The 22,307-nt window shown below is 41.1% G+C and overlaps 1 protein-coding gene across 12 annotated transcripts in view; it reads left to right on the top strand.

Annotated features, from left to right (window-relative positions):
- USP54 (ubiquitin specific peptidase 54) overlaps positions 1-21,624 on the top strand; it is a 130,906-nt gene extending 109,282 nt beyond the window's left edge. For 9 of the 12 annotated variants that reach the window (XM_027530458.1, XM_027530456.1, XM_027530455.1 and 6 more), the window contains 4 exons: positions 14,106-14,224; positions 14,825-14,965; positions 18,435-18,621; positions 20,324-21,024. In XM_027530458.1, coding sequence (XP_027386259.1) covers positions 14,106-14,224; positions 14,825-14,965; positions 18,435-18,621; positions 20,324-20,883 — 1,007 coding nt within the window. In that variant the 3' untranslated portion in view covers positions 20,884-21,024. Of the gene's footprint in view, positions 1-14,105; positions 14,225-14,824; positions 14,966-18,434; positions 18,622-20,323 lie in introns of all 12 variants that reach the window. The other 3 variants (XM_027530448.1, XM_027530457.1, XM_027530459.1) reach the window with 3 other exon arrangements.
- Positions 21,625-22,307: the final 683 nt, after the last annotated feature.

The raw sequence follows: 22,307 nt of genomic DNA, 5'->3' as shown, positions 1-22,307 counted from the left end.
CTGGCTAGAGAAGAGATGGGGGCAGAATCATCACTCACAGGCTAGTTCCCTCCTTCTAAAGAAAGAGACCAATGACTGTATGTCCAGGGCGGCTGCAGTATATATGCTAAGGAGTGGTTCTTGGGCCTTTGAGAGTGATTCAGCATGAGACAGGGGAGGCTGAGTGGGTAAGTCATCCTTCAATGGCTTAGGAACTGAACTGATGGCAAGATCCAGCTTGCCACAAGGATGTCCACACTGAGCCAGGTCTCCAGTGTAGCATTTCCAGATTGTACTGAACCAGTTATATCAAGACCTTCCCTCATCCATTCTGGAACTACCAGGTTTAGAATTTTCAAGGAGGTAAGCTTGTAGGGTACCTGTTTACTGACTCTTTGTGAGATTATATTGTGTGAAGAGTGAAGTCTAATGTTAAATGCAAAGCATGCACATAGTTCTATAAACTGAAGACATAAAGGATATTTATAATTTAGGATTGATGTACTTAAGAACTCCAAAGCCTGAACTATCATCCTGTCTCCATCATTAACTGTCAGTATAAATTTGGATAAGTCATTTAATATCTAAGATTTTACCTATAAGAAAATTGGTTCAGTGATTTTCTTTTAAAGATACTTTGCAACTCTTAAAATGATACGTATGATTCTGTGAAATTGATTTAGAGAAATGTATCTTCAGTTCAGGTGGTATAGATTCTTTGCATGCTGCCAACCAACATTTAATTACAGCCAAACAAGTGTTTATTCAGAATCTTCTATGTTTCCAGTAGTGTCAGAGTGGGGGTCACCACATAAATATAAGATTTGATATTAAAATATGTTTTTCTTAGGATCTTCACTCTAGACTTTGCAATAACATTTTTATGATCCTTAGATACATAGGACAGAACAGTATGGGAAGATTCTAAAGAAAAAGGAAAAGTTGGAGTTTGCCTCAGTTAGATCCTGTCTAATGTAACAGAGAAAGAATATACAAATGTGAAGTGTTTTAAGAATAAGAAACACATATAAAAAATATATTGTGACTAAAATTGAACTAAGCAATTGAATGTCAAACATTATAGTACAAACAAAACAAAAAGTCCATATGTTAACCCAAACAGTGGGCTTCCCAGGTAGCGCTAGTGGTAAAGAACCCTCCTGCCAAGGCAGGAGATGTAAGAGACATGGGTTCAATCCCTGGGTCAGGAAGATCCCCTGGAAGAGGGCATGGCAACCCACTCCAGTATTCTTAGGTGGAGAATCTCATGAACAGAGGAGACTGGCCGGCTACAGTCTGTAGAGTTGCAAAGAGTTGGACACACTGAAGCGACTTAGCATGCACCCCAAATAGCAACAATTTTTTTTTTTTTTACTATAGATACTTTTGAAAAAGACTTTGTATATATTTTCAAAAGTATCTATAGTAAAAAAAAAAAATTGTTGCTATTTGGGGTGCATGCTAAGTCGCTTCAGTGTGTCCAACTCTTTGCAACTCTACAGGCTGGATCATGGAAAAAGCAAGAGAGTTCCAGAAAAACATCTATTTCTGCTTTATTGACTATGCCAAAGCCTCTGACTGTGTGGATCACAATAAACTGTGGAAAGTTCTGAAAGAGATGGGAATACCAGACCACCTGACCTACCTCTTGAGAAACCTACATGCAGGTCAGGAAGCAACAGTTAGAACTGGACATGGAACAACAGACTGGTTCCAAATAGGAAAAGGAGTACATCAAGGCTGTATATCATCACCCTGCTTATTTAACTTAAATGCAGAGTACATCATGAGAAATGCTGGGCTGGAAGAAGCACAAGATGGGAATCAAGATTGCCAAGAGAAATATCAATAACCTCAGATATGCAGATGACAACACCCTTAAGGCAGAAAGTGAAGAGGAACTAAAAAGCTTCTTGATGGAAGTGAAAGAGGACAGTGAAAAAGTTGGCTTAAAGCTCAGCATTCAGAAAATGAAGATCATGGCATCTGGTCCCATCACTTCATGGGAAATAGATGAGGAAACAGTGGAAACAGTGTCAGACTTTATTTAAATCACTGCAGATGGTGATTGCAGCCATGGAATTAAAAGACACTTACTCCTTGGAAGGAAAGTTATGACCAACCTAGATGGCATATTGAAAAGCAGAGACATTACTTTGCCAACAAAGGTCCGTCTAGTCAAGGCTATGGTTTTTCCAGTAGTCATGTATGGATGTGAGAGTTGGACTGTGAAGAAAGCTGAGCACCGAAGAATTGATGCTTTTGAACTGTGGTGTTGGAGAAGACTCTTGAGAGTCCCTTGGACTGCAAGAGATCCAACCAGTCCATTCTGAAGGGGATCAGTCCTGGGATTTCTTTGGAAGGAATGATGGTAAAGCTGAAGCTCCAATACTTTGGCCACCTCACGAGAAGAGTTGACTCATTGGGAAAGACTCTGATGCTGGGAGGGATTGGGGGCAGGAGGAGAAGGGGACGACAGAGGATGAGATGGCTGGATGGCATCACTGACTCGATGGACGTGAGTCTGAGTGAACTCCAGGAGTTGGTGATGGACAGGGAGGCCTAGCGTGCTGCGATTCATGGGGTCACAAAGAGTTGGACACGAGTGAGCGACTGAACTGAACTGAACTAAACTGAAAGTAGGAAAAATTGATAATCCCACTCAGTAATTTCATGAGTTTACTTCTGGCTTTGGGTTGTGTTCCAGCCCTGGTTGATACACTTTTTTTTAAAAAATTGAAGTATGGTTGATTTACAGAGTTGTATTAGTTTTAGATATATAGTATACAGCAAAGTGATTCAGTTCATATATTAATATATATAATGTATGTATGCGTGTATATATATATATATATATGCATGCTTGCTTAGTTATGTCCAACTCTTTGTGACTCCTTGGACTATAGCCCGTCAAGCTCCCCTGTCCATGGAATTTTTCAGACAAGAATACTGGAGTGAGTTGCCATTTCCTCCTCCAGGGGATCCTCCTGACCCAGTAATGAAACCTGCTTCTCCTACACTGCAGGCTGATTCTTTACTGCTGAGCCATTGTATACATATGTACGTTAATATATATATATGTGTGTGTGTGTGTGTGTGTATTGTTTTTCATATTTTTTCCAGTATGGGCTATTACAAAATATTGACTATTACCTGTGCTATGCAATAGGTCCTTGTTTATGTATTTTCTGTATCAGTTCAGTTCAGTTCAGTTGCTGAGTCATGTCCGACTCTTCGCGACCCCATGAATCGCAGCACGCCAGGCCTCCCTGTCCATCACCAACTCCCAGAGTTCACTCAGACTCACGTCCATCGAGTCAGTGATGCCATCCAGCCATCTCATCCTCTGTCGTCCCCTTCTCCTCCTGCCCCCAATCCCTCCCAGCATCAGAGTCTTTTCCAATGAGTCAACTCTTCGCATGAGGTGGCCAAAGTACTGGAGTTTCAGCTTTAGCATCATTCCTTCCAAAGAAATCCCAGGACTGATCCCCTTCAGAATGGACTGGTTGGATCTCTTGCAGTCCAAGGGACTCTCAAGAGTCTTCTCCAACACCACAGTTCAAAACCATCAGTTCTTCGGCGCTCAGCTTTCTTCACAGTCCAACTCTCACATCCATACATGACCACTGGAAAAACCATAGCCTTGACTAGACGGACCTTTGTTGACAAAGTAATAATGTCTCTGCTTTTCAATATGCCATCTAGGTTGGTCATAACTTTCCTTCCAAGGAGTAAGTGTCTTTTAATTCCATGGCTGTAATCACCATCTGCAGTGATTTTGGAGCCCAGAAAAATAAAGTCTGACAGTGTTTCCACTGTTTCCTCATCTATTTCCCATGAAGTGATGGGACCAGGTGCCATGATCTTCGTTTTCTGAATGCTGAGCTTTAAGCCAACTTTTTCACTGTCCTCTTTCACTTTCATCAAGAGGCTTTTGAATTCCTCTTCACTTTCTGCCATAAGGGTGGTGTCATCTGCATATCTGAGGTTATTGATATTTCTCCCAGAAGTCTTGATTCCAGCTTGTGCTTCTTCCAGCCCAGCGTTTCTCATGATGTACTCTGCATTTAAGTTAAATAAGCAGGGTGATGATATACAGCCTTGACGTATTCCTTTTCCTATTTGGAACCAGTCTGTTGTTCCATGTCCAGTTCTTTTTTTTTTTTAATTTTTTAAAATTTTATTTTATTTTTAAACTTTACATAATTGTATTAGTTTTGCCAAATATCAAAATGAATCCGCCACAGGTATACATGTGTTCCCCATCCTGAACCCTCCTCCCTCCTCCCTCCCCATACCATCCCTCTGGGTCGTCCCAGTGCACTAGCCCCAAGCATCCAGTCCATGTCCAGTTCTAACTGTTGCTTCCTGACCTGCATATAGGTTTCTCAAGAGGCAGATCAGGTCATCTGGTATTCCCATCTCTTTCAGAACTTTCCACAGTTTATTGTGATCCACACAGTCAGAGGCTTTGGCATAGTCAATAAAGCAGAAATAGATGCTTTTCTGGAACTCTCTTGCTTTTTCGATGATCCAGCGGATGTTGGCAATTTGATCTCTGGTTCCTCTGCCTTTTCTAAAACCAGCTTGAATAGTATATATATGTTAATCCCAAACTCCCAGTTTATCCCTTCCCCTCTTTCCTCTTTGATAACCATAAGTTTGGTTTCTATGTCTGTGAGTCAATTTCCGTTTTATAAATAAGTTCATTTGTATCATCTTTTTTGATTTCACGTGTAAGTGATGTATATTTGTCTTTCTCTGATTTACTTCACTGAATATAATCTATAGGTCCAGCCATGTTGCTGCTGGTTTTGTTTTTTATGTATATATACTATATATGTATTTGTATTGTTTTTACCGAAAGTAGAATCATTGTAAAATATGGATACAGTTTAGTCCCATGATTTTCTTATATCCATAAGCATTTTCCCTTTGGAAAAAACTACTTTTAATGACTATCATATGCTTCACATCAATGTACCATAATATAGTCAACCACTCTACTTTGGTTGAATACTTCCAATTTTTGGTAATATAGCACTGTGATAAGTATCTTTATACTTAAGAGTTTGGCCACATTTCTGATAAACTCCTTAGAATAAGCTTTTAGAAGGATAATAACTAGTTGAAAGTTGTAAACTTTAAAAAAATCTCTTGATACATACTGATAAACTCAGGAAGATTATACTTCTGAAGGCAGTATGAAAGCATACCTACCAACCTTTAATTTGTACTTGGTAGTGAAAGAAAACATTTTTAAAATCCATTTGGTGAATCAGTCCTGAAAGTAACTTGTCAAACCAAAGTACGCTGTATTTTGGTTAGTCTCTTTTCAATCGAGTCTTTCAGAACTAACATGACAAAATAAAGAAGAGATCAGTGGAATAAATTGAGAAGTAGATGAAGGAAGGCAATCGAGAAGGAAAATGCTGGTTAGGGTCCATATATGATAGAATATATTTTAGGGGAGCCCTCTTTTATTTGAAAGCATTTATTAAGCACCAAATTACCTCCAGATTTATATCTATAGTTGATAAGTAACACTGTAAGTTTAAAGTATACAGTGTGATGGTTGATACATGTATATGTTGCAAAGTGGTTACCACAATAAAGATAGTGAACAAAACCATCACCATACCTAATTACTGTTGTGTGTGTGTGTGTGGTGACAATATTTAATTAAGATCTACCATCTTAGCAACTTTCAGGTATATAATAACACAACATAGTTAACTATAGTCACCATGCTATCCATTAGGATTCTCAGAACTTATTCATCTTATAATTGGAAATGTGTACCCTTTGACCAGTATCTCTATATTTCCCCTAACCCCTAGCTCTTGGCAACTATCATTGTATTCTGTTTCTATGAGTTTAATTCTTATAAGACCCCCACATCTAAGTGTGATTGTATGTTTTTTGTCTTTCTCTGACTTACTACTTTAAAAAAAGCTTTATTGATATATAATTTACATAGTGGACAGCTCACCTATTTAAAGTATACAGTTCAATGGTTTTTTAGTATATTCATAGTCATCCACCCTTCACCACAATCAGTTTTAAAGTGTTTTTCAGTACCCTAAAAAGGTGTCAGTAACCTCTAATCTGTCTAGTCAAGGTTATGGTTTTTCCAGTGGTCATGTATGAATGTGAGAGTTGGACTGTGAAGAAAGCTGAACGCCAAAGAATTGATGCTTTTGAACTGTGGTGTTGGAGAAGACTCTTGAGGGTCCCTTGGACTGCAAGGAGATCCAACCAGTCCATCCTAAAGGAGATCAGTCCTGGGTGTTTATTGGAAGGACTGATGCTGAAGCTAAAACTCCAATACTTAGGCCACCTGATGCAAAAAACAGATTTATTAGAAAAGACCCTGATGCTGGGAAAGATTGAAGGCAGGAGGAAGAGGGGATGACAGAGGATGAGATGGTTGGATAACATAACCAACTCAATGGACATGAGTTTCAGCAAGCCCTGGGAGATTGTGAAGGACAGGAAAGCCTGGTGTGCTGCAGTCCATGGGGTTGCAAAGAGTCGGACACCACTGAGCGACTGAAAAACAACAATAAAGTATTATGATCACCCCCTTGTACTTATCACTAACTTCCATGGTGATTATCTTGGCCAATTATCAACATGTGGCTTATTTTGATTTAGCAGCCCTCTTCCCCTTTCCCTTCCCCACTGGAATTTTTTTTTTTTTCCTTCTTTTTTTTGCCTATGCTGGGTCTTTGTTGCTGCAGGGGCTTTTCTTTAGTTGCAGTGCCCAGGTTTCTCATTGTGGTAACTACTCTTGTTACAGCGTGTGAGCTATAGGGTGAGCAGGGTTCAGTGGTTGCGGGTCCCAGGCTCTAGGGCACAGGCTCAATTGTTGTGGTGCACGGGGTTAGTTGCTCCGCAGTATGTGGGATCTTCCTGGATCAGAGAGTGAATCTGTGTCCCCTGCAATGGCAGACGAATTCTTCACCACCGAGCCACCAGGGAAGCCCCCCTTTAAAAGCAGAACTATGATACTATTATACCTAAAAAATTAACAATAATTTCTTAATATAATATAGTAGAAATTATATAATATAGTAACTAGCCAGTATTCATTTTTTTTCTAGTTTTCCCACAAATGTCTTTTCACAGTTGTTCAGTCTCTAAGTTCTGTCTGACTCTTTGCAACCAATGCACTGCAGAATGCCAGGCTTCCCTGTCCTTCACTATCTCCCAGAGTTTACTCAAACCCATGTTCAGTAATGGTGATGCCATCCAACCATCTCATCCTCTGTCGTCCCCTTCTCCTGCCTTCAATCTTTCCCAGCATCAAGGTCTTTTCTAATGAGTCTGCTCTTCACATCAGGTGGCCAAAGTATTGAAGCTTCAGCTCCAGCATCAGTCCTTCCAATGAACATTCAGGACTGATCTCCTTTAGGATTGACTGGTTTAGTCTCCTTGCTATCCAAGGGACTCTCAAGAGTGTTCTCCGACACCACAATTTGAAAGCATCAATTCTTTGGTGCTCAGCCTTCTTTATGGTCCAACTCTCACATCCATATATGACTAATGGAAAAGCCATAGCTTTGACTAGACAGACCTTTGTCTGCAAAGTGATGTCTCTGCTTTTTAATACACTCTCTAGGTTTGTCATAGCTTTCCTTCCAAGGACCTAATGTCTTTTAATTTTGTGGCTGCAGTCACCATCTCCAGTGGTTTTGGAGCCCAAGAGAATAAAATCTATCACTGTTTTCACTTTTTCCCCATCTGTTTGCCATTAAGTGATGGAACCAGATGCCATGATCTTAGTTTTCTGAATGTTGAGTTTTTTTTTAATATAAATTTATTTATTTTAATTGGAGGCTAATTACTTTACAATGTTGTATTAGTTTTGCCATACATCAACATAAATCTGCCACAGGTGTACACATGTTCCCCATCCTGAACCCGCCTCCCTCCTCCCTCCCCATACCATCCCTCTGGGTCATCCCATGCACCAGCCCCAAGCATCCTGTATCATGCGTTGAACCTAGATTGGTGATTCGTTTCATATATGATAATATACATGTTTCAATGCCATTCTCCCAAATCATCCCACCCTCTCCCTCTCCCACAGAGTCCAAAAGACTGTTCTATACATCTGTGTCTCTTTTGCTGTCTCGCATACAGGATTATCATTACCAACTTTCTAAATTCCATATATATGTGTTAGTATACCGTATTGGTGTTTTTCTTTCTGGCTTACTTCACTCTGTATAGTAGGCTCCAGTTTCATCCACCTCATTATAACGGATTTGAACTGATTCAAATGTATTCTTTTTAATGGCTGCGTAATAGTCCATTGTATATATATACCACAGCTTTCTTATCCATTTGTCTGCTGATGGACATCTAGGTTGCTTCCATGTCCTGGCTATTGTAAACAGTGCTGTGATGAACATTGGGGTACACATGTCTCTTTCAATTCTGGTTTCCTCGGTCTGTATGCCCAGCAGTGAGATTGCTGGGTCATAAGGCAGTTCTATTTCCAGTTTTTAAGGAATCTCCACACTGTTCTCCATAGTGGCTGTACTTGTTTGCATTCCCAGCAATAGTGTAAGAGGGTTCCCTTTTCTCCACACCCTCTCCAGCATTTATTGCTTATAGACTTTTGGATCGCACCCATTCTGACTGGCGTGAAATGGTACCTCATTGTGGTTTTGATTTGCATTTCTCTGATAATGAGTGATGTTGAGCATCTTTTCATGTGTGTGTTAGCCATCTGTATGTCTTCTTTGGAGATATGTCTGTTTAGTTCTTTGGCCCATTTTTTGATTGGGTCATTTATTTTTCTGCAGGAGTTGCCTGTATATTTTTGAGATTAGTTGTTTGTCAGTTGCTTCATTTGCTATTATTTTCTCCCATTCTGAAGGCTGTCTTTTCACCTTGCTTATAGTTTCCTTTGTTGTGCAGAAGGTTTTAATTTTTTAAAATTTAAATTTATTTATTTTAATTAAAAGCTAATTAGTTTACAATACTGTATTGATTTTGCCATACTGAATGTTGAGTTTTAAGCCAGCTTTTCCACTCTTCTTTCAACCTCATCAAGAAGCTCTCAGTTCCTCTTCACTTTCTGCCATTAAAGTGGTATCATCGGCGTATCTGAGGTTGTTGGTATTTCTCCCAGCAATCTTGATTCCAGCCTGTGATTCATCCAGCTTGGCATTTCACATGAGGTACTCTGCATATAAGTTATAATAAGCAGGGTGACAATATACAGCCTTGATGTACTCCTTTCCCAATTTTGAGTCAGTCGGTTGTTCCATGTCCGGTTCTAACTGTTGCTTCTTGACCCACACACAGGTTTCTCAGGAGACAAGTAACATGTTCTGGTATTTACACCTCTTTAAGAATTTTCCATAGTCTGTTGTGATCTACACGGTTAAAAGGCTTTAGTGTAGTCAATGAAGCAGATTTTCTTTTGAAATTCCCTTGCTTTTTCTATGATCCAACAGATGTTGACAATTTGATCTCTGGTTCCTCTGCCTTTTCTAAATCCAGCTTGTACATCCGGAAGTTCTTAGTTCACAAGCTACTGAAGCCTAGCTTGAAGGATTTTGAGTGTTACCTTTCCAGCATGTGAAATGAGCATGATTGTATGGTAGTTTGAACAATCTTTGGCTTTGCCCTTCTTTGGAACTGGGATGAAAACTGACCTTTTCCAGTCCTGTAGCCACTGCTGAGTTTACCAAATTTGCTGACATATTGAGTATTGCACTTTAACAGAATCATCTTTTAGCATTTTAAATAGCTCAACTGGAATTCTGTCACCTCCTCTAGCTTTGTTCATAGTAATGCTTCCTAAGGCCCACTTGACTTCACACTCCAGAATGTCTGGCTCTAGGTAAGTAACCACACTATCGTGGTTATCCGGGTCATTAAGACTTCTTTTGTATGGTTCTTCTGTGTATTCTTGCTAGCTCTTCTTAATCTCTTCTGCTTCTTTTAGGTCCTTGCCATTCTGTCCTTTATTTTGCCCATCTTTGCATGAAATGTTCCCTTGGTATCTCCAGTTTTCTGGAGAAGATCTGTAGTCTTTTCCATTCTATTGTTTTCCTCTATTTCTTTGCACTGTTCTTTTAAGAAGTCCTTCTTATCTCTCCTTGCTGTTCTCTGGAACTCTGCCTTCAGTTGGGTATATCTTTCCCTTTCTCCCTTGCCTTTCGCTGCTCGTTTCTCAGCTATTTGTAAAGCCTCCTCAGACAACCACTTAGCCTTCTTGAATTTCTTTTTATTTAGGATGATTTTGGTCACTGCCTCCTATACAGTGTTATGAACCTCCGTCCATAGTTCTTCAGGCACTCTGTCTGCTAGATCTAAGCCCTCGAATCTGTTTATCACCTCTACTTTATAACCATAAGGGATTTGCTTTAGGTCATACCTGAATGGCCTAGTGGTTTTCCCTAGTTTGTTCAGGTTAAGTCTGAATTTTGCAGTAAGGAGCTTGTGATGTGAGGCACAGTCAACTCCAGGTCTTATTTTTGCTGACTATATAGAGCTTCTCCATCTATAGCTGCAAAGAATTACAATCAATCTGATTTTGATATTGACCATCTGGTGATATCCATGTGTAGAGTCATCTCTTGTATTGTTGGAAGAGTGTTTGTTATGACCAATGCTTCTCCTGACAGAACTCTGTTAGCCTTTGGCCTGGTTCATTTTGTATTCCATGGCCAAACTTGCCTGGTCTTCCAGGTATCGTTTGACTTCCTACTTTTGCATTCCAATCCCCTGTGATGTAAAGGACATCCTTTTGGTGTTAGTGCTAGAAGGTCTTGTAGGTCTTGACAGAACTGTTCAACTTCACCTTCTTCGGCATTAGTGGTTGGGCATAGACTTTGATTACTATGATGTTGAATGATATGCCTTGAAATGAACTGAGATCATTCTGTCGTTTTTGAGATTGCACCCAAGAACTGCTTTTTGGTCTCTTTTGTTGACTATGAGGGCTACTCCATTTCTTCTAAGGGATTCTTGCTCACAATAGTAGATACAATGGTCATCTGAATTAAATTTGTCCATTCCTTTCCATTTTAGTTCACTGATTTCTAAGATGTCGATGTTTACTCTTGCTATCTCCTGCTTGACCACATCCAGTTTACCTTGATTCATGGACCTAATAGTCCAAGTTCTTTTGCAATATTGTTCTTGACAGCATTAGACTTTACAACTTTTCACTACCAGACACACCCACAACTGAGTGTCATTCCGGCTTTGGCCCAGCCTCTTCATTCTTTCTGGAGCTTTCTCTCTGCTCCTTCCCAGTACCTTATTGGACACCTTCTGACCTGGAAGGCTCATCTTCCGGTTTCATAATCTTTTTGCCTTCTCATGCCGTTCGTGGGGTTCTAGAGGCAAGAATCGGAGAAGGCTATGGCAACCCACTCCAGTACTCTTCCCAGAAAATCCCATGGACGGAGAAGGCTGGTAGGCTCCAGTCCATGGGGTCGCGAAGAGTCAGACACGACTGAGTGACTTCACTTTTCACTTTCATGCATTGGAGAAGGAAATGGCAACCCACTCCAGTGTTCTTGCCTGGAGAATCCCAGGGATGGCAGAGCCTGGTGGGCTGCTGTCTGTGGGGTCGCACAGAGTCAGACACGACTGAAGCGACTTAGCAGCAGCAGCAGCAGCAGCAACAGAGGCAAGAATACTGGAGTGGTTTGCCATTGCCTCCTCCTGTGGACCACGTTTTATCAGAACTCTCCACTATGACCTGTCCGTCTTGGGTCGCCCTGCACAGCATGGCTCATAGCTTCATTGTGTTATTACGCAGGCCCCTTCACTATGACAAGGCTGTGATCCATGAAGGGGCACCTTAATTCTGCTTTCTATCAAAGCCAGAAGTGCCCTCAACAGTACCCCTTACGGAGGCCACCTTCACCTCTGTTTAAATGTCTTTAAAGGAATCAGTGTTTAGTCTCTTCAGGAGATTCCAGTGGCTACCTCGTTCGCTAGATGGGAATCATTTGATTAGAGCAATTCCAAATTCTAGATTCTTAGATTGCCAGGCTCATGGAGAAGTTCCTATTAAGGTCACTTGGTTGAAAAATGAAGCAAAAGTGTCTGCGAATAAGCGGATCCAGGTTCTGTCCAACAGTTCTTTATGTATCAGTGAAGCAGAAGGCAAGTAAGGAGTTCAGTCTGATGAAGGATTTTATCAGGGCTTGGCCATGAATAACATGGAGCCGTTCTTAGTCAAAAAGCTCACCTTGCCTTATCAGTGTGCTCCTGGGCTTCCCAGGTGGCTCAGTGGTAAAGAATCCGCCTGCCAGTGCAAGAGACACAGGAGACAGGGGTTTGATCCCTGGGTTGGGAAGATCTCCTAGAGGAGGAAATGACAACCCCCTCCAGTATTCTTGACCGGAGAATCCCATGGATAGAGGAGCCTGGTGGGCTACAATCCGTGGGGACACAGAGAGTCGTACACGACTGAGCAACTGAGCAAACTCTAACCATTACAACTATAATTCTTAAATCTGGCTGCCCATCACATTCACTGAAGAAATGGCTTAAAAAAAAAAAAAAAAAAGAGGAATAGTTTCATATAAATGGGATCATAACATGCCTGATGTTTTTATTATAGAAAATTTCTCTTTCCTTTCCTTAAATCAGTCCCTACTGTTTACCCCTGCCCTCAGCCTTCTCAGACAATAATCTACTGTGCATATATCTGTATTTTTCTGTTCATGTAATCCTATGCAGATGTATATATATATATATCATGTCTTTTTGTTGGGGATTATTTTACAGATTTCTTTTAACTCAATACTTGAAAATATTTGAAAATTCCTCTAAGTCATCTAGTTTAATTAAATTCTTTTTTTTTTTTTTTTTAGTGGCTGAACAGTATTTGATATTGAGGATACTATAAAGTATTTAGCCATTCTGCTGTGGATAGGCATTACTTTATTTCTAGTTATTAGTCAAACAATGCCACAATAAACTGATATTTTTGCTTCTTATTCTCAAGAGGGTAAGAGGGTAAATCTATTTTCAATCTTAATGGTTATCTCTAGATTGCTTATTAGGAAGACTATAATATTTCACATTTCCTCTAACAATGTTTAAGGCTATTCTCCCACATTCTTTATGGAAATCTCTTAAAAATAAATATTCCCAGGCTCTAACCAGAAAGATTCTGATTTAGTATGTCCGTGGAGAGATACACAAAGCTGTATTTTCAAAAAGTTCTAGATGAATCAGAGGTAGTATTGCAACCACTGCATTTAAGCACAAGAAAATATTAAAAATAACTGGCCTTTTAGCTTAGTATCAGCAATATCATGCTTTAGCTAGGTATACATATTAGAATCAAAATATCAAATCAAGATGTGAATTGGCAATAGACATATATATCAAATGTAGGTCAAGGGTGTGTGCGCTTTCAGAAGGCTTAATTAGTTGTATTGGAGCAAGCCCCTTGGGAGTCACATATCCAGTTTGGAGCAGCTCATCTCTTTACAGTCTCACAAGATTTTTAGGAAGAGATAAACATTTAGAATTTGTTTAGAATGTAAGTGATTAGAGAGATGCTAATGAGGAAATAAAAGACCACACTACACATATAAAATGTTGAAGAGCTCCTGCTCATAGTATATAATTGGAAGTGAACATCCAAAGACTTGAGTTTTAATCCTGGTTAAACTACTTACTACTTGTCAGACTCTGGAACTTATTTTCCTGTTTTGTAAAATGAGATGGTTTAATATATGATTACTATGATAATTTCCTAACTAGACTGGAGACAACATTTCCCTTGTCATCGCAGATGCTCTAGAGAATTACTGTGTCAGGTAATTTCCTCTATATCTATTATAAGTCTTGGACCCAAATCTGACAGCAGCAAAGCTGATTATATTTACTATTTAGCTATGTGTCCACAGAGCCCCTTCTCTAGGGCCTGTATTTGAGATCCCTATGGCCTATGGGAAGCTATCCATATTCTGAAACTCCTGTTTCTACATTCTAGGAATCCATCCTCCATTGAATTCAGAGATGAATATTTGTTATTTAATGAAGCAAAAACTCCAGAGTTTTGTGTTGCAGGCTGAGTGCAGACTCTGGGAGAAGAGATGGGTTCAACTTATGTTTGTTTTCCTCCTCAGGCTCTGCAGATGGTGTAGGGAGGAGGTTGCACTCAGCCCCTGGCCTTGGTCTCTCAAAGACCCCAACAGCAGAAATGGAGCACAGTCTCCATGAAGCCAACTCAGTGTCTGCTTCTCAGGTAGCCACCTCAGGTTCTAGAGTTCTGGGCATGGGGTGGTGTGTTGGGAAAGAATTACGGGGAGATATGAGTGGCGGGGTTGGTGATAAGGCAGGGCATAGGAATGTGGGGCTATTAGAAGAGAACATGATCTATGATTGGGCTTCTTTTGAGTGAGAGGAGGTTGCCACATGGCTGCTGCTGCTAAGTTGCTTCAGTCGTGTCCGACTCTGTGCAACCCCACAGACAGCAGCCCACCAGGCTCCTCCGTCCCTGGGATTCTCCAGTCAAGAACACTGGAGTGGGTTGCCATTTCCTTCTCCAATGCATGAAAGTGAAAAGTGAAAGGGAAGTCGCTCAGTCGTGTCCGACTCTTAGCGACCCCATGGACTGCAGCCCACCAGGCTCCTCCGTCCATGGGATTTTCCAGGCAAGAGTACTGGAGTGGGGTGCCATTGCCTTCTCTGGCCACATGGCTACTACCTTTCAAATATATCTAATTCAGATCTCTACTAGTGAGTCCTACTTACCCTATTCTCTCCCATATCCCTCGGGACAGAGTCTGTGGGAAAACCACAGGTCTGATGTTATGTGTCTGCCTGTGTGTCTGTGTGTTTGAAGGCCGCACCTTGCCAAGGCCCCAGCCGGGAATGTGGGGAGGATGATCAGTATGGTGCAGAGAACTTTCGGCGCATCTCACGCAGTCTCAGTGGCACCGTTGTCTCAGAGAGGGAGGAGGTCCCAGTCTCGTCCCACAGTTTTGTAAGTAGAATCAGGGTCTGTCTGTTTAGAGCATCTTCTTTCTCTTGCTAGGTAAAAATGTACTGTGGGTGAAGGGGCAAGAGAAATGGAAGGTTGTGATTTGGGGAAAGCCATGTGCACTCAGCAAAAATGAGGACATGGAATCATTATTTTTTTTGGTCACACATTTACTTGGAGCCCAGAAGAACGTTCTTTCCCTGTAGCAGTTCTGGAAGGTGTAATGTAGACTTCCTCAGGATGAGAAGAGTCCCAGAAGCCTTGAGAGGAGTCTCTGAGGAGCCATGACTGCTGACTGGGTCAGAATCCATTGCACTAATCAAAGGAAAAAGAAGAGATGGGATGATGTCTTGTTTTTCCTGTTCTTCCCCATCCTAGAAAATGACCCAGTGGGGTCCAGTGGGCTTTCAAGCTGAAATGAAGCATATGCATTGGCAGCAGAAGGAAAATGATTTAAAGTCCTCATCTTTGGGGCATTTCATATAGAATTAATGCAGTAATCTACAGATGAAAGGGACAGGGATATCCAAGTCAGCAGAGATCAGCAAACTCAAATAGTTTCAGTGGTTGGATTTCTAAAATGTGCCTTTTGAGAATTTCATACACTTGCCTGAGGCAACTTGAGATTTTATTAAAGTATAGGTCAGGATATAAAGCACCAGTAGTACATTGAAGCTTGCTCACCATGTCAGTTTGATAAAAATTTTAAAAAACAGGTCTTAAATATGTGGTATAAAAATAGAAAAGTACAAAAAGGAAAACTAAGTCTCTTCCACCAGTTCTTCAGATCCAGTTTCTTTCCCAGTGACTACCCAAGAGGTAGTCATTTTTTTCCAGTTTATTGTCATAAATTTATAAATAGCTCTGAACAGTTGGCCACTCTTTTTGGGAAAGGTGGTCTTTTCTGCCCAGCATTTGTTCTCATATACCTTTAATGGCAAGTTGTTATTTTCCTAGGAGAGTTGGCTTCCTTTTGGCCTGACTTCTGTATCATTCATTGATTCATTGATTCATTCTTTTAAACAAATGCTTTCTGAGCTTATCTTCTAGGTATTGTGCCGAAAAATGGTGTTGAGTGAGCTAGATACAGTCCCTGCTCTCTTGACTTTACAGTCTACTGGAGGAGACAGATAAACAATTATAATATAAATATGATAGGATTTGATGCTATGGAAGCAAAATAGAGGGGATATCTAAACCAGGCTTGAGGAATCAGGGAAGTCTTCCTGGAGAATTAAAATGAATGTAGCAGATAAAGGGGACTGAAGCAGATATTAACTGAGTTAGAAAAAGCTTTTTGGTGTGGTATGATTAGAGTCTGGCGAGGGATAAATGGAGAATGTTGACAAGTGAGACTGTTAAGACTATAAACAAGGGTCATCTCATGAACCATAGTAAGGAGTTTGGGAGAATAGAGAGATGTGGACATATTGGAGAGTCAACTAGGAAATTAAAATGTTTGGTGCCTACTTGCCTGGAAATGGGGAAAAGAGAATCAAGGATGATATCTAGGAATTGTGGGTTGATGATGATAATATTTGAGGGAAGAAAAGCAGGAATATATTTGGGGGGCGAGATATGTGCAATTCTGGACGTATTAAGCTTGAGTGGAGATAGATATCTGGTAGGCTTTTGATTCTGAGACATATAAACTTAAAATTTAGATTTGAGAATCATAGCCACTGAAAAGAGGAAGAGAATCGCAAAAAGAGGAAAAAAAAAAACCAGGACATATCTCTGAAGAGAATCAGATTTAAGGTTCTTCTTTTGAAGAACCCCAAAAGGAGACTTGGTAAGAGGCTATAGAGATGCAGAGAGGACTGGCATCTGGTCCTTAGGCTACTTGGTAAATGCCTACCGTGTGCCAGGCTGTGTTAGGCGCTATGAGCACACACTGCTGAAACAGCACAAAGTATCTTACAATTTCAAAAAAGAAATAAGATACACTGGCATATAGATTATTTTATTTAATATATTATTTATTAAGTGCCTATAATAATCCTCCAGGAGCTGTTCAAGGTTATGGGGACACTGGAGTGAAAAGAAATGTATTCTAGTAGGAGAGAAAAGACATTAAACAAGTAAACTCCAGACAATGTGTGATAAAGAATAAAACAAAGCAAGAGGGTAAGGGGTAAAGAGGTAATAGTGGTTATTCTCAGGGCTGGTTTTGATAGAGTAGTGAGGAAAATCAGCTCTAAGAAAGTAACATGTGATGAGAGACCTCAGTGATATGAAGGTGTAAGCCATGGGAAGAGCATTCCCAGTAACAGAAACACAAAGTGTAAAGGCCCTAAGGTGGAATAAGCTTCGTAGGTTTGAAGAACGTTACGAAGGTTGGAGTGTAAAAGGCACAGGAATGGTAGGAGATAAAGGGAGAAAGATCAGCTTTGCCATATCACATGGAACTTGCAGGCCACACTAAAGGAGGCTGTGGGCTGGAGATAGGAAGACTAAATTGGAGGCTGCTGCAGTGGTCTAGTTGACTTTAAATATAAAACCTGTAGGTAGAAATGACAGTATATGGCATAGGCAACTAATGGAATTGTGGATTAAAAGTGCAAAATCAAGGGGAGTGTCAATATTTTGAGTCTAGGTGACTTAAGAAAATACAGTACCAGAGGGAGGAGTTGGGAAGAATGTTGGTTCAGTTTTGGACATGTTAGTGTCTCATATATTAAAAGACATATTTCTGAGACTTTGCCACATAAGTGAATGACAAATGAACAAAGTAGGTCATAAGCAACAGTGGGTACAGACTTAACAGGCAGCACCAAAATGGAGACTGGAGTGTAGCAGTAACAGGAGAGATGGAATAGAGAGTTTCTGACTGGACATTTAGGGAGATATTAGTTCCCAATATCTGACTGTATATTTAGGGAAATATTAGTTCCCAATATTTAGAGTGAGTGTAGAATTTTTCCATCTTTTTGGCTTTCTGAATTTCTCTCTCATTTCTTCTCTGTTTTACACTTTTATTAATTTTTTTAGAGGCTTCTGTTATTTTTTTTTTTTTTTAACCACACCACACGTCTTGCAGGATCTTAGTCCCCTGACCAGGGATTGAACCTTGACAGTGAAAGCTTGCAGTCCTTACCACTGGATAGCCAGGGAATTTCCCTCTTCTCTATTTTTAAATTTCTATCTCATTCTCTAATTTTGATAGTAGCATTAAGGACTTTGCTAAAGACCTTGATTGGGAAAGTGAGGGTTATGAGGAAGACATATTAAGAGAAGAGAACTGTACTTTGGTGTCTTAAGTTCATAGTGGAGGATGTTTCACAGTCAGGATGTTTCCTAGAGGGGCTGATGGGAAGAGTGTCGAGTAGATTGGGTCCATCTCTAGGTTAAGGAATGTTTGTACTCTAGTTCCTTCCATATCCCCCTGCTTCCCTCACTGTGTTTACCCAACCATAGCCTGCTGTGTGTTAATCCTCATCTCTATGTTTTTTTTGTCTTGTCTCATTGTAAGGATTCATCAAGCGTGAGGAAAAAGCCTTTGGAAACCCGGCATCGTTGTTCCAGCTCCTCTTCCCTCCCTGTCATCCATGACCCTCCTGTATTTCTCCTTGGTCCCCAACTCTACCCACCCCAACCACAGTTCCTGTCCCCAGATGTCTTGATGCCCAGCATGGCAGGGGAGCCCCATAGACCCCCAGGTAACTCTCCCCAAATCTAATATTATGTGCTGGAATGTAGTACTTTTCCAGGGACCTGGAAGAATCAAATCGGTGCATCTGTTGGGGGGTGGGGAAGGGGAAGGAGGGTCCTAAGGTGGAGTTGTAAAGGGAAATGAATTATTGCTTTAAAGATCAAGCATTGATCTTGATGAATCATGACTGAATCATTTCTTGGGCAACATGGGGTCTAGACCAGAGCTCCCAGAATCTAACTACTCATGAAAATGAACTGCTTCAGCTGTGATAAGATATGATTTTAACTGACCCAGGGAATTAGTACCCAGTCTTTAGGATCCCCCAAAACAGGAAATATCATCTCTATCGGCTGTTTTTCTCTCCTTTTATCCCAAGTCTCAGTTGAGGGATGGTCTAGGAGGATGAGTAGTGAATGGCAGACTTGGAAAGATCCCATGCACAGAATACCCATGCCACGTATAGAGACCCAGACAATCCTGGGGAAGGTGGGCAGCATCCTTCTGGCTTGCTTTGACGCTCCACAGCAAGATTTGTTCCATTTTTCCCCTCATGGACCAAATCTACAATTTGAGGCAGTGATTCTTAATGAGAAAGGGGAGGTGCCAGTGGCATCTACTGGGTAGAAAGGCCAGGGATGCTGCTAAACATCTAGCAATGCACAGAGAAGTTTCCTTGCACACCCCTACCCTACTCCTAAGACAAAGAATTATCAGCCCCAAATATCAGTAGTGCCAAAGTTGAGAAACTTGTCTATGGGTATAAATCCCCAGGGAAAAGAATCTTCTTAGACCTGAGTAGTACTGTTGATATTTGTGCCCAAATTTTAGGGAGCTTTAGATAAGCAGGGCTTCTGGATAAATGGACTTCTTATTACTCAGTGGAGCTGCCAGGTCACCAGCATCCTTTGAGAGTTACTAGAAGTATCTGATCATTAAGGCAGCATTTATTGCAACTTGTTCTGCACCAAATACTACAGTAAATACATGGGACAAAGAAGGCAGTTCTCTGCTCTTAAAGAGCTCAAAGTTTCAGTAATCAGGTATATATATATATATATGTGTGTGTGTGTGTGTGTGTGTGTGTGTGTGTATAATACAGCTATTGATGGAATTTAAAAAGTAAAAATGAGAAGTACTGTTTAGAAGTGACATTTGGAAAATTAGTTATTTTGCTTCTTTTAAGTAAAGGGGAATCAATGTATAGAAAAGGCATTCTACATTATGTATGTGGGAGTAGTGCAAACAAAAGCAGAAATCTTGGAGAATGAACACGAATGTAAGCAGATACAGTTCAACTGGAGTGAAAGTACCATGTTAAGAAAAACTGAGTGATGTTTTGGAGTGGTGGCTCTAAGGAGTAAAATTATCACAGAGAACATATATTTGGAATATCAGAGAGCCATTCATGTATGTGTGTTTGTGTCTGTCTGTCTGTCTTTTGGAGGACAGATTATAATGCAGTGAGATAGGAGTATGGCAACATCCAGGAGACTGTTTCATTTGCACAGATTGGCAGTGACTTGATTTTAATGTATATTAAGAATTTTTAAAAATGACATTAAAAGCAAAGCTAGGTTCCTTCTTTCCCTTATTTGTAAGTTTTTAAAGAGGCGGGGAGTTGAAAGGAACAGCCAGGAATGGTCCTCTGGGAAGGATAATGGTTTTACTGAAGATGCTCAATCTTTGGGTTTCTTTTCTCTCCCCAGGAACTTCGAGGAGTGTCCAGCAGTTTCTGGCTATGTGTGACAGGGGTGAAACTTCCGAAGGGGTCAAGTACACAGGAAAGACTTTGAACTACCGGAGTCTCCCCCATCATTCCAGAACAGATGCCTCCCGGGGACTGTGGTCAGAGGCCAACCAGCATGTTGGGGCCAGATTCCTGACTACTCCAGGGTGCAAGCCTCAGCTAACCCACACTGCCACGCTACCAGAGAGACACCAGGGCCTTCAGGTTCCTCATGCTCAGTCCTGGGGGGATCTTTTCCATTCACCCTCCCACCCTCCTGTTGTTCACCCTGTGTCGCCACCATCAAGCAGTCTTTGTGTACCCCTGAGGTCAGCTTGGAATTCAGGTCCTGTTCCAGGGTTTCGAGCCCCTGGTCCTCGAAGAGTAGATATGCCCCCGGATGATGACTGGAGGCAAAGCAGTTATGCCCTGCCATCTAGGCACAGGAGGACAGGGAGAGAGGAGTTTCTCTTTGTCCTAGCAGATGCCCCTAGCAGAGAACAGATCAGGGCTAGAGCCCTGCAGCACAGCAGGTGGTAAGGGTCACCCCTTTCCTCTCCTGGAGCCACAGCTTTCTCTGTTAAACTGTACTGCAGCAGAATTGGTACCCTGCATCCCTGCCAGGGTTGTGCAAGTCTTATCTCAACACAGAGTTGGCAGTTTCTCCCAGGGGTGCCAGGAACCCCTAAGGAGACCTGGCTCTTTGAGGGAATATTTGAAACTTCAATTTCCATTCACCTAGCAAAAGGAAGCAGCTGCTGTTTAGGGTTTTATTTGATCCACTTTAAAGATGAATCCATGTTACTCTGGACACCAACCATTCATTAGGATCTTAGGGTCACCATTTTATTCTTGAATACTCTAAGCCCTCATATTCTGTTCCCTGTTATATTACCAACTTCTATGCTTTGTTTTATCCACCTATCCCTATGATCCAACCTTCTGTCTTCTCCATCCCTCATTCTTGGCGGGACATGTAGCCCTGTAGTCTTGGTCCTGACCACATCATTCAGGCTAGCCCACCTGCCCGGACTGTCAGCCTTCCCTCAGCCCCAAACCTTAGGCCTAGAATGTGGGGCTGCCAACATAACATTTACTCTTCAGAACAAATGGGAGTCAGGCACACTAACATACCCTCCTGTCCTCAGCAGCACAGCCATTACTGCCACTTGCTCAGTCGCCGCTGTAAACCCTCAGAGTCAGCTGAACTATTTTAGGGCCAAACATACTGTTTTTGTAAAGTATTTTTCATTAATAAATCTATAAGATAGTTCTATTTAATTCCTTGTCATTTAATTGTCTATTTGATTCCTTTTATATTTTCTTGCTCTTTTGTATTGGGCTGGGGAAGCAAGAAATAGCAATTTCCAGTGGCCTGGGGCTCAGTATATGGCTTTTGACTGAGTGAAAGTGAGGAGCCAAAGAGGAGTTGAAGACTGGTTGAAGGGTATGTATTCAAGGTAGGAGTCAATGAGTCCTAATATGGAGTGACTTTCCTTGTTGTTATTGCTGCTAGTATATTTTCTATCCCTTTCCTGCCAAGAGGCACTCAACACATTACATACTTTCTCCTTCACTCCTCAGGGAGATTTTCTGGGATTCAGACTCCTCTTACAAACTCACTCCTGATCTAGGTACCCGTTGTGCCCTCCCTCTACAAGTTTATCATGTGCCTCTTATCCCTTCCTTGCTCACTTCATATGGCTGCCCCTTCCCTTCCCTCCAGAATTATATGGCACTTCCATGTAAGAAAGATCCAGTTTCACCCCTTCCTCACTCGAAAATTCATCTCCCTCTAAAAAATAATATGTGAGCTCCCTTAGCAAACATTACCCACTGGGCATTTCTCTTTTTCTTAGATTATTCCAGCTCTCGGGATCATTAAGATTGACAAGTCAAGAGGTAGAGAGATGGTCTTTAAGTCTTTTGGACTGTTGCTTGCCTGAGCACATGTAGAATTGAGC

The sequence above is a fragment of the Bos indicus x Bos taurus genome, chromosome 28 (assembly GCF_003369695.1).
Source record: "Bos indicus x Bos taurus breed Angus x Brahman F1 hybrid chromosome 28, Bos_hybrid_MaternalHap_v2.0, whole genome shotgun sequence".
Taxonomy (NCBI): domain Eukaryota; kingdom Metazoa; phylum Chordata; class Mammalia; order Artiodactyla; family Bovidae; genus Bos; species Bos indicus x Bos taurus.
This window is presented reverse-complemented; position numbering and strand designations above follow the sequence as displayed.